The sequence below is a fragment of the Elaeis guineensis genome, chromosome 9 (genome assembly GCF_000442705.2).
Source record: "Elaeis guineensis isolate ETL-2024a chromosome 9, EG11, whole genome shotgun sequence".
Taxonomy (NCBI): Eukaryota; Viridiplantae; Streptophyta; class Magnoliopsida; order Arecales; family Arecaceae; genus Elaeis; species Elaeis guineensis.
This window is the reverse complement of record NC_026001.2, coordinates 20,009,172-20,026,666: the sequence shown is the minus strand read 5'-3', so window position 1 is coordinate 20,026,666 and position 17,495 is coordinate 20,009,172. Positions and strand designations below refer to the sequence as shown.

General features: G+C 36.8%; 1 protein-coding gene and 1 long non-coding RNA gene across 3 annotated transcripts; one reads left to right on the top strand and one right to left on the bottom strand.

The window, feature by feature from the left end:
- Nucleotides 1-1,828: 1,828 nt before the first annotated feature.
- LOC105051351 (uncharacterized) lies at nt 1,829-2,731 on the bottom strand. The gene is made up of 2 exons (XR_833219.4): nt 2,585-2,731; nt 1,829-2,512 (listed from the first exon to the last, which is right to left on the bottom strand). It is a non-coding gene; the product is annotated as an uncharacterized lncRNA (long non-coding RNA).
- On the top strand, nt 1,863-17,155 carry LOC105051352 (protein HHL1, chloroplastic). Of its 2 annotated transcripts, none has more exons than XM_010931730.4 (6): nt 1,863-2,324; nt 10,289-10,426; nt 13,264-13,350; nt 13,478-13,525; nt 16,471-16,613; nt 16,959-17,155. In XM_010931730.4, the coding sequence occupies exons 1-6, from the start codon at nt 2,040-2,042 to the stop codon at nt 16,969-16,971; spliced, it is 714 nt and encodes a 237-aa protein (XP_010930032.1). In that variant the 5' UTR covers nt 1,863-2,039; the 3' UTR covers nt 16,972-17,155. The 2 variants fall into 2 exon arrangements, with proteins under 2 accessions (XP_010930032.1, XP_010930033.1); XM_010931731.4 differs by having other exon boundaries at nt 1,875-2,318.
- Nucleotides 17,156-17,495: the final 340 nt, after the last annotated feature.

Below are 17,495 nucleotides of genomic sequence, written 5' to 3'. Positions count from 1 at the left end.
ATCGGCTTGGGCGATATAGGAATGGAGTAATCCTTGCGATCTAGCAAAAACTCCTTCAATCTGTAAAATCAGTCAAAAAATCGAATGGAGATCCTTCGATTTTTGACCTTTCGATGCTTAAGTCAGTCCAAGCTTTGAGAACAGAGATGGAAAAGAGTGAAGAGTAAGGAAATTGAATGGAACTGGAGGAGAACTCAATAGAAACCAAGAGTCTGACTTGATTTCCTACTGATAGAGTTTTTCTTAGTTTTCGAGAGTTGGACTAACCGATGGAGGATCCCTGACCCTCTATTTATAGAAGAGATGATGAGATCGTTCCAGAGTTTGTTAGATCGTTAGGAGAGTCTGTTATATTGTTAGAGAGCTACCTGTATGTGAGCTGGCATATAGCTGTATATATGAGCTGGACATGAGATCGTGGCCAACTGTGGCTTGGTTGAGAAAATCATGTGGGCATTTGCAAAATAGCTAAGTCAATAACCAAGTTCATCGTAAAAATAGCTCACTTCGATAGAATATCGGGATAAAATAAGGATGCTATAACGTTTCAAGATAGAGAAGAGTTTAGGTCAGTATATACACGATCTGAACATTTTTGCCAGCAGAGATGTCCGGAGAGTATAAGGGCGTCTTTTATTCAGATCGATAAAATACCGATCTGAATCTACTTTACAGTTGAATTGGTATGCTGGGATCTGACACTTTAAGATTTGATTCGTTGATTATTCATATATATATACCCATGTGATGTGATTCATATGCTTGGTGGTACGGAGATGCAACATGCATCATCCACGGTGAGAAGCTAGGTTGAGAGGAGTTACAGTAGGAGGGGAACTTGCAAAGAGTGGCAAACGAGGAGTTGTTGTTTGGAGTTATGGGAGGTGGTGATGCTGGTCTAGGAGGAAGAGGTGGAGGTGAAGGTGAGGAGTGGCAAGAGTTTCCCTCTGTACAATATCTCATCAGCTGAACACAATTGTGCCATGACCCGATGCACCGATGGTGGAAGTGAGATGGTGAACTCAAAGTTGGAAGAGGACGAGGACAACAGGACAGAAATAGAGAATAGCATTGGTGCATTGAAAAGGAGAGTGCTCACCATTGGGAGATGGGTGGAGCACTTGCTTTTCGTTCTTTCTTTATATTGAGATTGTCAGAATAGTTACATGACAGAAATAGATTTGTTAGGTATACTGTGAGTTGGTACACTAGATGTAGAATATAATTTTTTACTGTTCCACTTCAAGACTACAAATAAGAGAGTGCTAGTCCAAGTATGAAGGGCCAGTGGTTGGTGAGGGCTAGGATTTGGATGCCTTGGAGAGGTCATCGACGGCGATAGGTAACTGATGTTAGGGGCTAGTGATCAGTGGCGAAGTCTCAGGGACATGATTGATGGAGAGAACGGCATGAAATGAAGAACAGAGGGGTTGGGGGAGATGGCGGGAGAGAGTGGGGAGGGAAAGGACAAAAGAAAAACTCTTTTAAATTAAACTCTTTATTTGAATCAACTTGCAAGTCTTCTGCTATCCAGGATAACTTGTTTGCCTGGTAAACAGGTAATCAACGATCACCGTCTATTTTAGTTTGGATGGCCAAAACTTTTTCTTTTTTTGCTTATTCTTTATTTCTTTCTGGGTAAAGGTTTTTAGGTACCCTACCAGTCCACAAAATTTACCGTTAACGCTTTGTTTTTGAGTGTGAGCCGATAAATGGTTTTTTTTTTTTTTTTGAAAAAATAAATGGTTTTTTCTTGTCATGTCACATTTTATTTTCTCGCCCACGTATTAACACGTCCCCAATTATTCCCCTGCAGCTCATGTGCCCAGAAACAGAAACCCTTTATTTATTTATTTATTTATTTGTGAAAACCCAGAAAACCAAATTTGCTGTCGGGTGCCCGACAATCGGATAAGAGAAAGAAAGCTGAAAAATAAAAACGACAACAAAGAGGAGAGAGCGAGACCAGTCTCCAGGAGCTCTTTCTTCTCCGACGAACCGAGCTGTATCTCCTTTTAGAGAGAGAGAGAGAGGGAGAGATGGAAGTGGCCATGTCCGTCCGAGCTCTGGCTCGCCTTCCGCTGTCCAATTCCAAAGTAACAGCCCACGAAAATGGCGTCTTCCTGGGCTCGCCTCTCCCTTTGCGAAGCCAAACCAGCCGAAGGGTGTCCGAGAAGAAGCGGCAGCTGATGGTGGTGGAGGCAAAGGGGAAGAGAGGGATGATGGCCCGCCAGTTCCAGCGGCCTCCCCCTCCCCCTCTCCCCAAGATCGAGGACGATGGCAACCCCCGATTCGTCATCTTCATCCGAACCACAAAAGTCTCTGTCTCTCTCAATCCCTTCTCTGTGTCTTCAATCTCACCTTTTATCGGCTTCTTTTGATTCTTTTTCTGTGATAAATTCTCGCTGTTTGGGTCGTTAGTATCTTTCTTTGGTGGTTTTTCGTGCTTAAATAGTCTTTTTGCAGTTTTTGGTGCCGTCTTGAATGATTAAAATGCATTGTTATGTAATATCTGAAACAAAAGGAAGAAAGAAGTAGAAGAAAGAAAAAAAAAACTAAAAATACTACTCATCTTGCTGATCACCGGAAGGGAAGTGTGTGAGACACAAAGTGGTGAACTTTATCTTCAGAAGTTCAGATCCAAGATCAGCACAGCAATCTTCAACCCATTTCGGCTAGGGTTTCAGAGGCGGCTAGGATTTCAGAGGGGATGGAAAAGGAAACAGAAGGGCTCGGCAGCATCCAGAGGATTTAAATTCTTCTTATATTGTCGGATAATGGATGGAGGATCAGGCCAACAAATTCATTAGTTCGACCCGATAATCCACAAAACATCCAAAAAATCGATCAATTTGCATTTCATTTCAGAAGCATTTCATTTATTTGTCATTGTTTGCATTTCATTTCATTTCAGAAGTATTTTATTTTCATTGTTACTGTAACTGCATATAAATAGATTGTAATAGTGAGATTTGACAGAGAATAAATAGTCAAGTTTTTTCTCTTAATTTTTTCTCCTCCTTCTCAGATCTGAGATACCTCTTCCGGATCAAACCCCCTCGCTGGAAATTTCTCCCACATTCCTTAATTCTCTCCTCTAGATCTACTCAAAACACCTCCAGAATTCTTTTCCTTCTAGACTGTAGATTCAAACCACTTACCTGCAGGTTTAGATTAGCATCAACTAGGAAAAGCAGCCAAAAATTCTTACCAGAAGACCTGAGATGTTACAAATTTGGTATTAGAGCTCAGATTAGAGCCTTGGATCTGGGGCATGGATTTGTAACAATCAAATTACTTCTACTTGATTCTGCAGATGGTCACCAGTGAGACAGTAATAGCTCAGATCAATTGAAGATTGGCAGCAGAATTATCAATCCAACCAAGTAGGATACTGAAACATCAGTAATTCCCAAACTATTTTGAATGTCTTACAGTAGAGACAGAGGTAAATGATAAAGAATGTATCAGGATCTCTTAATATGATTACTGTTCCAACAAGTTAGGAACAGCAACCTTGCCTCATGAAATCATCATCGGCCACCCTGATAGAATTCATTGTAGCCAGGAGTTGTAAAACTTTTTCCCACCAAACAATTTCAAAACAGTGCAAAAAGCGATCAAAAGCAGAAACCAATTCAAACATTATAAACACTAAATTGGAGTGAAGTTAAAGAAGAAATGGCAGAAGAAACCAGATTGAAAGAAATCAGTGAAAACATACGAATATTAGAAGAAAAAATGCAAACACTCTCTACTGAATGCCATAATCATATTGAAAATCGGTTACAATAAGTATCTGATGAATATAACACTAAATTAGGAGTGTTTGCATGGCAGTTAGATGAAATACAAATAGAGGAAAGACAGAGATATAAAGCTTTGCAAATAGAAGCAGCAAGGAGGCATGAAATTATGATGCAGGAACAAAATGCAGGCATGAGCAGTTGCTGAAGTTAATTTCACCGCAGCCATTAGTTTTCCAGCCCACTCTTTCATTCACTGCAAACAACACCCATCAGTCATCAAGAATGGAAGAACACACATTTCAGAGCAACCTGGTGCTAGTTCTTCAGCCATAGCAGCTGAAGATAGGGGTAAAGGGATACTGCCTACACCGTACCATCAATTGGATAGGTTAGGTGATACTCAAAATAGAACCCCATTTTATTACCTTATCCGAAGTTGGAGTTTTCCACTTTCAGCGGAGAAGAACTCAGGAAATGGAGCAGTAAAAGTGAGCAATATTTCAAAATATATAAATCCCTGTTGTCCAATGGATGGAGATAGCCACAATGCATTTTATGGAAAAGGCACAGATGGAAAGAAGGATACCTAATAGATAAACTAAATTTGAATTGAGAGGAATTATAGAAGCAGTGAACAGAAGATTTGACAATGGCAGTATGAAGTAGTTGATCAGGAAATTTAATAAACTGGTACAAACAAGCACTGTGGAGAAGTATCAAGAAAAGTTTGAAGACATGAGAGCTAGGATGTTACATTTTAATCCAGCATTAACTGAAAATACTTTATGAAAAGTTATATCAGTGGATTAAAGGAAGAACTGGTACCATTTATTGATTTATTTCATCCTACAACCTTGGATGAAGTATATGAGCAAGCTAAATTACATGAACAGACTTGTTAATGATGTGGAAAAGAAGCAAGATGAATTATAGAACATCCACAACAAAGCCAACAGATTATTTCAATCTTAAATTAGCAATACAAAAGGAAGGTATAAAGTCCCAAACTATCAGAAATTCAAAATTACCTCAGAAGGATAGTCAGCAGCAGTGGGAACAAGAAGATCTGTCGATCAGTGTTTTAAATGTGGGGAGAATACCACCCAGATCATCAGTGTTCACAAAGAATGAACTAGTCTGTCAGTGCCACAATATGAGCTAATGAGGTATTTGATGAACAATTATTGCAAGAAGAAGAAGAAGAGGAGGAGACTATGGCAGAAGAAGAAAAAGAAAAGAAAGTAGAAACTGCTGTATATGCTTTAGTTGGACAGAATCAGAATGAAACTATAAAATCCAAGGAGAGGCTAGTAACAAAACACTAGTTATCTTAATTGATACTGGAAGTACTCACAGCTTTATTAATTATCAGGTGGCCAAGAAGTAAAAGCTATGCTCATTGCAGTAAATCCCCTAATAGTAACAGTGGCAAATGGACACAAAGTTTTGAGTAAGCTTAAATGTGTTAACTTCAAATGGACTATGCAGGGAAACAATATTAGGCTGACTTAAGGGTGATTAGATTAGATGGATCAAGTATAATCTTGAGAATTGATTGGCTGAGAATCTATAGTAAGGTAACCTTTGACTATTTGGATAATGCTGTCATCTTCATTAAAGAAAGAAAACAAATGACATTAAAAGATATTACAGAGGGATCTAAACTAAAGTTTACTAAGGCTAAACTTCAAATGATCACTGCTACACAGTGGTATAAATTCGGACTTAAGGAGACTGTTGTGCTGTAGGACATCTAATGAATTTTGATGATAACAAAACAGAAGCAGAGATACCATTTCAGTGAAGGTGTTGGAACAGTATATTGATGTGTTCCAAGAACTAAAGGATTGCCCCTCAGTAGGCCACAGGATCACGGAATACCCTTGTTACCAGAAATTAATCTGTCATATTAGACCTTACAGGTACACCTATGAACAGAAGAATGAGATTGAAAGACAGATACAAGAAATGCTTAAGTCTACCATCATTCAGCCTAGTACTAGTCCATATGCATCACCTGTGCTTTTAGTAAAAAAAAGACAATAGCTGAAGGTTTTGCATGGATTACAGGCAGCTCAATAAGGCAACAGTGAAGGACAAATATCTACACTCTAATAGATGATCTCTTGGATGAACTTGAAGGATCTCAATATTTTTCTAAGATAGACTTGAGGTCGGGCTACCACCAAATAAGAATGAACCCAGAAAATGTATATAAGACAGTATTTAGAACTCACATGGGGCATTATGAGTTCTGGTTATGCCCTTCGGGTTAACTAATGCTCTTGCTACATTTCAAGCTATCATGAATGAGGTATTTTCTTGTTACCTAGAAAGTTTGTGTTAGTTTTTTTTGATGATATTCTTGTATACAGTCAAACTTTAGAAGAGCATGTGGAACATCTCATAGAAGTCCTGAATATATTAAGGAAGAACCAGCTATATGCAAAAAGATCCAAATGTTTCTTTAGACAGCAACAAGTGGAATACTTGGGATATATTATTTCAAAAGGAGTGGCAACTGATCCAGAGAAAGTGGCAATCATGAAAAGGTGGTCTATTCCATCTACATTGAAGGAACTGAGACGCTTCTTGGGACACAAGATATTATAGAAGATTTATAAAAGAATATGAGGCAATCAATAAACCTTTAACTGAGCTTCTTAAGAAGGATAATTTTCATTAGGATGAAACAACTCAAGAAGCATTTGAGAAGCTGAAAGAGGTAATGTCAACAGCTCCAGTTCTAGCAATGCCAAATTATTCCTTACCCTTTATCTTGGAAGTGGATGCTAGTGGATATGGGATTGGAGCAATGCTCACACAACAAGGAAGACCTATAGCTTATCTCAGTAAAGGATTGAGTGAAAGGAACAGAGCACTTTCAACATATGAAAAAAATTCTTAGCTATTTTGATGGCTGTAGAAAAATGAAAGCATTACATTAGTCCCTGACCATTCATCGTTAAAACAGACCATCAAAATTTAAAATACTTGTTAGAACATAAAGCAACAACTGCAGCCCAGCAAAAAGGAATGATGAAGGTCATGGGATTGGATTATATAATACATTACAAAAAAAAAAAAAAAATCAGACTGCAGATGCATTATCAAGGTGGGGTTTTGAGGAAGAAAAGGTGCAGGCCATTACAGTAATGGTACCTATATGGAGTCTAGAAATTGCTAATAACTATGAATGGAATCATTAGATTCAACAGATCGTGGCAGAGGTACTCATAAAATCAGAGTCACAAGCTGAATATACTTATAAACAAGGAGTGCTTAAGTTCAAAGGAAGGATTTACATTGGCAAAACAAGAGAATTGAGGCAAAAACTCTTAGAATTGATGCATGCATTAGCATTAGGGGGACACTTGGGAATGAATCATACTTATAAAAGGATCAAACAATTATTTTATTAGTCTGGAATGAAACAGCAAGTGAAAAAATTGATGAAAGAATGTGAGGTTTGTATTAAAAACAAAATAGATGGTACTCCATATGCAGGACTATTACAACCTTTGCAAATTCTCACTCAAGCATGGCAAAAAATTAGTATGGATTTCATAGAATCATTACCCAAATCTGATGGCAAAGATACTATACTAGTGGTGGTGGACCGACTCACCAAATATATCCATTTCATTCCTCTAACTCATCTCTATTCAGCACAGAATGTAGCAAGATCATTCCTAGATGCAGTATACAAATTACATGGAATGTCACAAGGAATCATATCAAATAGAGATAAGATATTCACTAGTCAAGTATGGTAAGATTTATTCAGACTGATGGAGGTTAAATTGTATCTAAGCACTGCTTATCATCCACAAACAGATGGTCAAATCGAGAGGGTAAACCGATGTTTGGAAACATATTTGTGCTGTTTGTGCTTTCAAAGTCCCCACAGATGGCTTAAATGGTTATCCCTGGCTGAGTGTTGGTACAACACCAACTACCACTGTTTAGGGATGACACCTTATCAAGCCTTATATGTCATCCACCTCCTATGTATCCGGTGGTCAATCTGAACATGAGCTAGCAAAGTACAGTAGAAGATTGGAATAAAGAAAGGAATAAAATGTTACAAATCTTAAGAGACAAATTCAAAGAGGCACAGAACCGCATGAAACAAAATGCATATAAGAGAAGAATAGATAAAGAATACAAAGAAGGAAAATAGTATACCTTAAGCTCCAATCTTACCAGTAAAGTACAGTGGCCATACGCAAAAATCTCAAGCTTACCTCTCAGTATTATGGACCTTTCAAGATATTAAAAAAAAATTGGCCCTGTAGCTTATAAACTCGAACTTCTCAAAGGATCTAAAATACGCCCCGTCTTCCATGTATCCTTACTTAAGCGGGAGATTCAGAAACTAGGGCAAGCATCATCGACGGCACCCTCACAAGAAAAGACGGACAACTATTAGCTCAATCAAAAAAGATTTTAGACAGAAAAATGATCCGCAGAGAAAACAGAGCAGTTATCTAATTATTGATCAAATGGAGTAACCTCAGCGAAAAAGAAGCCACATGGGAGGATTATTGGGTTCTTAAGAACCAGTTTCTCAGTTTGATCCTTGAGGACAAGGATCTTTTGGAGGAGGAGATGTAATATCTGAAACAAAAGGAAGAAAAAGATTAGTAGAAAAAAAGAAAAGAAAAAAAAATGAACTAGAAATACTACTCATCTTGCATCTGATCACCAAAAAGAAAGCGTGTGAGACACAAAGTGGTGAACTTTGGTCTTTAGAAGTCAGATCCAAGACCAGTATAGCAATCTTCAACCCATTTCAGCTAGGGTTTCAAGAGGCGGCTAGGATTTAGAGGGGATGAAAAAGGGAAACATAAGGGTTCGACAGCATCCAGAGGGTTCGAAACCTTCTTATATTGTCGATAATGGGTGGAGGATCAGGCCAACAAATCCATTAGCCCAACCCGATAAGCCACAAAACATCCAAAAAATCGATCAATTTGCATTTCATTTCAGAAGCATTTCATTTCATTTGCTATGTTTGCTTTTCATTTCAGAAGCATTTCATTTCATTTGTCACTGTTTGCATTTCATTTCAGAAGCATTTCATTTTCATTGTTACTGTAACTATATATAAATAGATTGTAATAGTGAGATTTGAACAAAGAATGAAATGGTCAAGTTTTCCCTCCTAATTCCTTCTCCTCCTCCTCAGATCTGAGATATCTCTTCCGGATCAAGCCCCCTCTCTGAAAATTTCTCCTACATCCCTTAATTCTCTCCTCCAGATCTACTCAAAACACCTCCAGAATTCTTTCCCGTTCTAGATTGTAGATTCAAACCACTTACCTGCAGGTTTAGATCAGCATCAACCAGGAAAAGCAGCCAAAAATTCTTACCAGAAGACCTGGGATGTTACATGTTATTTGTGAATTCTTTGCTTCTTTGTGTTATTATTTATTTATAAAATTTTAGTCATGGTATCCTAAAAGTATTGGCACTAATCAAGGTAGGATGTAGTGACTTACAAGCCCATCTATATAAAATAGTTCCCATCTATATAAAGTTGTTCTCACAAATATAGTATAGTTGGTAGAATTCTTGATTGTCTGGAAATTCTGTTAAGAGGGCTGAATATTATGCTAGGGGGCACACACCCACTCCAGATAAATGTCAGAGAGATAGGTTCATTGTTAAGAAGCTGGCAATGTGAGGACTGAAAGTTGGCAATGGTTTTGTTGAGTGATCTGATCTCATCTTAAGTTGCACAAAGATGAGGTGAAAATGGAGCTTAATGACTTGGATGTAAAAGGTGAGCTGGTAGATGATGTGGGTTGCAACTCAAAGCCATCAAGTTGATCCCAGATGATATGTTTGTGAAATGTGCACCAGCAATGCTGGATCATACCATACAATTGCCTGTGCCAATGAGATTGAGATTGATGTTCTATATTAAACATGTCTTAATGATTGTGATAAGTAACCATGTATGCAAGAGGATGGAAGGTTCTACTGTATAAAAGGGCTAACTTGGGAAAAAAAATGCTCAAAGACATCGAGTGTTGAAGTGATGGTTCATGAAAGAGTTCTTGTGGAAGGAAAAATCTGAAGAGAAATCATGACATTTAGAAAAAGTGGAGGCAGGTTTGCAAAAAACACCCAATATATGATGAAATTTCAAAGAGAAAACAAAATGCATTGATGGTGAAAAGAGTAACAAAATAGCCCAAAAATTTAAGGAATCATATCAAAAGTTATGGAATATCCAGATATTTCAAATGAAGGGTTGAATGTTTCTTGAGCAGGAAAATACAAGATTACTTAGTATTAGTTAGGAGGTTGTAAATTTAGCAATGGATTTTTGTATGCAATATGCATGCTGGTAGAACTTTAATTAGATGCCTTATCCTGTTACTCTTATTGATTCTCTTCCCCCTTTCTACAGTTATTATGCGCATATGTGACATTGTAAAATAAAGTCTAAATGTTTCCCATAGATTAACTTAACATCACCCAGTTTTGATGTTCAATTATAAATAATATATGAATTGGTGATTTTGCAGGTGTATCTTTGGTACCCTCTTAGTGTAGTAACAGGTGGCACAACTGCAAAGATCATGGTTGCTGCAAAAGATAACTTTCTTGGAAAATATATCTATAAAGATACTATTGCCAGAAACCTGGCAGCTGTGATTTACAGAGTAATGTTTTCTCTGGGTACTTTTAGAAGGTTTTGGTCTTTTTGTGCCCCTCTATTGTTAGAATATGCTTTTATTGATTTTAGTCCATTTAATATGTCCAGCATCTCCAGGTCTTGCATAATTTGTTTGTAATTTTGTGGCAACTCCTAATTAGTCTGAGTAGGTCAGCAGGATTTTATTTACTTAAAGGGTAAAAGTTTGTTTTCTGTTGTAAGGACAACTTCTTATATGTTACCTTGAACATTTTCTTAACATATATTTGTTTTAATGTTGGGATATAGATGTTGATCTTGCGTACTTATGTCTATCTGTTTGTTACATCCATATTTGTATCTTTCTTCACATAAAAAATTTAAACTTCTGTAGATCTTTTAGACATGTCCTGAAGAAAAAATTATGATGACTAATGCAATGGAATCAAATCAGCAATACCAAAAATGTTATGCATGGCATAATATGTACTTATGCTAGTGCCTTATTGCCACAAGTCTCCAATGCAATGCTGCGACATACTATTGCTAGGCATGCCGGCGCAAGCCAAGAACTGGCACAGCATGAGATATTGCTTCTGCCAGTCCTAGGCCAATACCTTACTGGCATGAAAATATTTTAATCCTTGTATCACCAATCTCCAGTGGTCTTAGGATGAAAAAGGAAAAAAAGATTAAAGTAACAATATTTTAGAAACAAGTCGAAAAACTTGACCCTTCATGACAACACTTGTTTTTGTGTGGTGACTTATGGAGAAAACAAGGTTTTAATCTACTAGTTTTTTTTTTTTTTTAAAAGCAAATATGGCCATTGAAACTGTCTATCATGAATATGATTGGTTACAACAGTAACCATCTAAAAGAAAAATTCCCATGGTCATCTCATATCAGCATATGGTCATTTTCTTAAATGTCAATGGCATTATTAGAATTCTTGCCAAATCTTTTCTTCATCATTGCTTTGATTATTTTACCTTGTAAGAAGTTGTTATGAAATTTTCACTTCTACCCTTGTAGAAATCTACCTTAGAGGCAGACATTGTATTACTAATCTACTTCATGATTTATTACGATCAAATCTTAAATCCAACATTGTCACATCACCCATACAGCTGTTAGAGTGGGTGAAACTGGTCAGTTCTCAAGAGGAGAGTTGCAGTAATATCTGCATAAAATGATGAGTGAATCAAACATTGAATGCGATGGATGAGGACTCTTAAAGTAGCCATTTGATCACAAAAGCTTAAGCTGACATAGAATGGGTCAACGATGTAAATCAGGCTTATCAACCCCCCTTTTGGATCACGTACATAGAGGACAAATAGCAAGACAACAACTAGAATGAGTCAAGATGATAACCATCTAAATTACATAAATAGCTGACCTAGATGGAGTTGGGTTCATGACCTCCAACAACATAAAATCTGATACTATGTTAACTAACCACTTGATGCTAAAAGCTTAAATAGGAAATGAGTTAAATGACGTATGTCAAGCTCAACACACGTCCTCTCATACGGTGCGGACAACAAATGTGGAGGGGTAAACAAATCAAGACAACAACTCAAGCAATTTAAGATGACAATCAGCTATGTTACTTGGACTTAGGTTTGTGCCAGGTGAGGGTGTGTGTCAAATTATTGAATCCATTCAATGTCTAAGAATTTCTTTTACGGAGCCATCTTCATGTATCATGCCAATTTCCATGCTTAAGTACCAAGCGCTGATACTTTGGCCTAAATTGAAGGGTCCAGGTAATGCAGCATCCAAGGTTTTAAATCCTATGCGACGAGGCTATTCCAGTTTTGCCATGGAATTGCATGTGCCACCACCATCCTGTCCTATCCCAATACTTAGGATAGGGGCTGTCACAAGACACGCCGATTGGGATGCTGGGATGCTGATAGGACAGTCCTATCCTAACACATGGGATGGTACCCTGTCTTAGTATCCCACGAGACATCCCACTGGGACTTGAATCCTTGGTAGCATCCAAGTTAATTAAATAAATAATCGATACAATCACAAATTATTGACATGCACAGAAAATTCTTATCTGCTCTTTATGTTTTTTCCAATTAGGTTTTGTTTCTAGTTGTAGGGGGACTGGAGAGAATTGATTGTTGTCTAAGCATAGAACAGCTAGTGCTTTGAACAATGAATTACTATGGTTATTCAAGAGTGCTATGATGATGATACTGTTGCAAGGTTCACCAAATTAGTGGAAAATCTTTTTGTGACTTCTGTTTGTAGAACTTTTCTCAATGCGGACAACACAAAACATAATTTTGTAGCTATTCTGAATGCTATTACAGTTTCCAATGTGATTCCTATGATATTATTATGTATTTTTCTTCTTGAATTTAACGCTTCAATGATTTATCTTACTTTTCTCCTGAAAAAATGTTTAAGTGCAAATATTGACCTATCTCAGAGGATCCTTATTTGTATTTATTATGGTAAAGCTAGCTTTCTGGTTAAGCAGTTGGTATTTTACATACAAAGGTTGGTCCCTTATATTAAGGACTAAAATACTCTATCATCTGAGAAATAGAACGAGAAAATATACATACATTAAGGATTATCTGATAGAGTGATACTATATTGAAATTTGGGTGCGCTATGATTCATACATGATGATCAGAATGCCATGTCTTCATAAAATTATGCTATGGTTATCTGTAAGAAAGACTGTTATAGAAAAAGAATTTCTTTAGCCGCTATTATTTATTATCATATGTGGATGTGGGATGTTTCATTGTTTTGTGCAGTAATTTGTAGAATTATGTGTGTACAGCCTCTTTTTTCAAGTGCAACTAACTTTATCATCCATGGCAAATAAAACAGGATGAGAAGGAGATACAAAAGACAGCATTCAAGCAATATCGTGTGTTGCGCTCTGCTACTGCATTTAGATATGGCTACAAACTTATTGTAATATCTCCTTATTCCTAATAGATGAAACATTGGTTTTGGTGGCCTTTAGAGTAAACAGAACGTTGTTACCATTACTTTTACTATCACTATTCTAATTCGTCAGCTTATTTCTTGTCACATGCAGGAAAATAACAATTTGAGAGCCGCCATTTCTACGAATGATGTTATTGAAGTATGTTTGTCATTTTTATTTTGTCTTAGTTCCTGCTCTTTTTTATGAGAATTATATCTATGTCTATCTTTATATATATGTATGTATGTATGTGTGTCTGTATGTATGTGTGTATGTGTGTGTGTGTGAGTATGTGTGTGTTGTGTATGCATTAAAAATTTACTTTTGGTCTGTATGATAATATGTGAACTGCAAAACTTTTGGTCTGTATGATAATCTGTGAACTGCAAATCCAACTCACTTAAGTTCCAGAAATTTGATAAAATGGTTTAGTATTATGTGATAAATAAAAGCTTTCATATTAGTGCCAAAAGTAGAGATATAATGATGATGGTACTATAAGTTGATAATACGAAGTGCCTAAAAATTGTCATGAAGTGTCCAAGTGTCAGACATGTCGAAGCACCCAACATTTGAAGTGTCCAGGTAACACTTTTCATGGCTCAAAGTAGCATAAGGAATAGAAATTAAAGTGCAAGAGGGATTGCGGGTCTTGAAGGGGTTTGATGCCATAATTTCCGTAATTCCTACTTTGATGTTCTGGTCAGTGATCAAGTAATATGATATTCCTGATTGTTTGCTTGTCCGCATGTGTAGCAAGGTTTTCTTGGATGGGATTGTGCTTTCATGAGGAATTAACTGAGCATTTATTGTTCAAGTCTTCTGCTAAGGTAACAAAAAATAACCCCTTATTCTTGAAGTAGAAGGCATGTGAGACTCAACATGTTAGAGTGTATGTATATTGGCCGAACTCAAGCAAAAAGTTGACCAGTTTGGACTATTTGTTGGTCATGTATTTGAGGAAAGAAAAGTTGTACATTTAAGGATAATGTCACCTTAATATACCTGTCAAATAGGTAATTTGGTAGCTTATACATTTTGATTCTTTAAGACCCCTTACCTACCAGTTGGAGATTTATGTAAGAAAACCCCATGTTTTTTGCTTTTATTATACTATTCATTCAGCTTTTGCCATATTAGTTTACCATTTGTTCTAAAAGATCCTTATTCACGAACCACATTCATGAGTTGAGGGCTCGAAATCTTTCCCCTCATCATAACTCTACATATTGCACTGTAAATATTGCATCATGCAACTACAATTTCATGGGAATCGATTAAAACATTTTAAATGGTCGCATCAAGTTTGATGGCAATGTCAATTACAACATTTGAGGTCATTGAGAGAGGGACAACAAAAAAGACCAGGTAAGAATTACTTAGATCGGTGTAAGAAGTGAGGTATAGTAGCAAGAACAAAGGAGCAGCCAATGAAGCTTTACAGATACAAGAGGATGAATCTTGAAAAGTGGAGGTGAACCTAGAAAAAATTGGTGACTATTGCCTTATATAGAAAAGGTGAAAGAAAAGGAGCCTCTTCCTTCATTCAATCATTTACAAGCAAGGAAAATCTGGAAACTCCTTTGGATGATTTAGCTCAAATAGGTTTGTTAGCTAGTTTTGACCTTTAATGAGCTCAGTTTGCTAGTGTGTACCTTATCGTACCGGTGCAGAATCAGATCGTTCGTAGGTTAGATTGATATATGAACCAAACCGATCTATACCGGTTTGAACTGAGTGGAATGGCTTTGCACTGCCAGGCACCCACATATACTGCCCAGTGTCAGGCAGTACTATGGCTGGCGGTGAGAAAAATGTGGGGAGCCTATGTCCATACAGGGTGTATAATGTATTGTACCGAACTGGTAATGAGCCAATAAAGTTTCTGGTATTGGTTTTGCAGACCTTGATGAGCACACTGTCAATTGTTATTAAAATAATAAAAAAAATATTAAATTTTTGAATTCTGAAGCAAATCCATCATTTTAATTTATTGGCTTGATGATTTTTTTTTTCACTATGATAACACAAGCTTACTAATGTATTTAGCTTACTAATATACATTTAACAAATATATTTTATTTAGCAATGAGACACAATTCAACGTGCTGCGTAGTTTGCTTGTGCTAATCTATTAATTGAGCAATGCTTCATCTCAATTAACGAGCCTGGCTAATTCAGCTATTCAACACCCCTAATCATGCATGAACATGAAGTATCCCTTCAAGTGGATATGTAGACATAGAAATCTGGCATTGCCAAGTTATATTCTGACGGTAGTCAGGAAAGTTATTTCTGCCATTAACCCAGCCTATAGGATCAGTCAACAATGGGAAACTATGGTCATAGACTCATAGGAGCCTGACAACCCTGCTAAAATTTGGCTGTGCTGCATCAGCCTATTACTACTCAAAGGTCGACAAGGCCTCTTTAATGGCACTAGTAGAGGTAATTGTGCAGGAGAATCCATGATTTGGGACAGTGAAATATTAGGGTAGTGATACCAAACAAAATGAAAGAAATAAATGTTTCGTTAATTTAGGACTATACCAAGATACATAAGATATGATACTGTAAGGAATAAGGAATAATACGTGAAAGTATATAATTAGTCAGGCAATGTATTTAGTTGCTTGATGTAACCATCAATTCCTAACAGAAATATGTATCTGTATTCATATTGTTTGGGGGTGGTTGAAGTACCATCATGCAGAGTATCTTGAGCTGTAAACTCTTGACTGCCTTCTTTTTTCCATTGGATGAGTTTAGGCATAAGAAATTTGCATTTTAGGAACACTCTTGAAAATTTATATTCAACCACTTTTTTCATCATTTACTGAAAAATGCAGAGTTCAGCCCTGTGACCATGAAATTTAGGTTACATGTCACATGTGCTGAACCATAGTTTACCATTCTCTAAATGGTTGATCTAGAGTTAACATGCAGCTGCATTGATTTCATGACTGCACAGTTTGCTTGTACATCAATTTTTTTGTCTTGAATTAAATTTATGTTTTTAATTTAATTTGCATTTTATGCTTTTCATTTTCCCAGATACTATTAAGATTTATAAGGCAATTTCCAATAAAGCTATTTCCTTTCAGCTTCCAACACAGGAGGAGCTTAAAACTGTTCTTGATAAGGTGAAGGACTTTGTTGGCAATGCTGCTGGTGGTGCCAAAGAATCATTTGGGAAGCTTACTGCATTAGGTTCACTGTCAAATGAAGAATCAGAATCGAGATCCAAGTGAGTTTCAGTGCTAACTGAAAACAGTGCTGTCGTTTTTCTTGAAAGGACAAGCAAATTAGTTAGCTTCCTTTTTGCTGTTAGAAAACCTAGTAACTGCCAGCATATAGTGCATGGTACTCTTGCTTATGGGTAAACTGCTACCATGCTGAGAATTGAGAAAACATGGTATTCCTACAATATTTTTTACCACATTTAGCATTGTAGAAGTGCTGATATAATCTCTTTCCAGTATCATCCTTTTGCAATCATGAGCAGTTTTATCCATCAGGCTTGCCATTTCCTTGGAGAATTAAAACTATGTCTGGAATGATCCATAACATTCTTACTTTTGTGCTGTTGTAGGGTAAAGAGCTGATGTTATGGTCTTCTCAACAACAGGAATGAGGACAATTAAGGTCTCTGATTAGGTAGCTGCTTTAGATTTGTTATGACTTACAAATTCTGTATAGGACTTGCGGGTTTGGGGGGAGACTGGAAAACTGTGTAAGCTTTTGTATATTTCTTGATATTTCAAATGGAATTGGCAGATATTTTCCATCTTTTCCTTTCTCATCAGAGTGCTTATGGGGTGACTTGTGTGGTTATGCTTCTAGAGAATTCAAGAACATCTAGGTCTGATAGAACTAGAGCGAGGGGTTATGACTTGATTCATTGCATCATTTCTAATGAGCAGTTTGCTTTTATTCATGGCGAACACTGAATACCATAATATGATGGCTTGGGAATTACTTCCTTTCCTAGAAACTGAAAAAGGAGTACCAAGAGGACTATAATGGGAGTAGGAGCATTGTGGCAAGCAAAATATATTGGAGAGTAAAAATGGAGTCTTCGTTATTCTTCTATGTCATTTAACCAAACTATTTTTTCAGGCAGAAAAGC

What these genes read in the sequence shown, in the direction of transcription:
- LOC105051352 (XM_010931730.4), top strand. Translation starts at nt 2,040, where the DNA reads ATGGAAGTGGCCATGTCCGTCCGAGCTCTGGCTCGCCTTCCGCTGTCC. An exon ending in TGGCAGCTGTGATTTACAGA is followed by an intron (nt 10,427 to 13,263) that starts GTAATGTTTTCT and finishes CAAATAAAACAG; the next exon opens with GATGAGAAGGAGATACAAAA. An exon ending in CTACGAATGATGTTATTGAA is followed by an intron (nt 13,526 to 16,470) that starts GTATGTTTGTCA and finishes ATTTCCTTTCAG; the next exon opens with CTTCCAACACAGGAGGAGCT.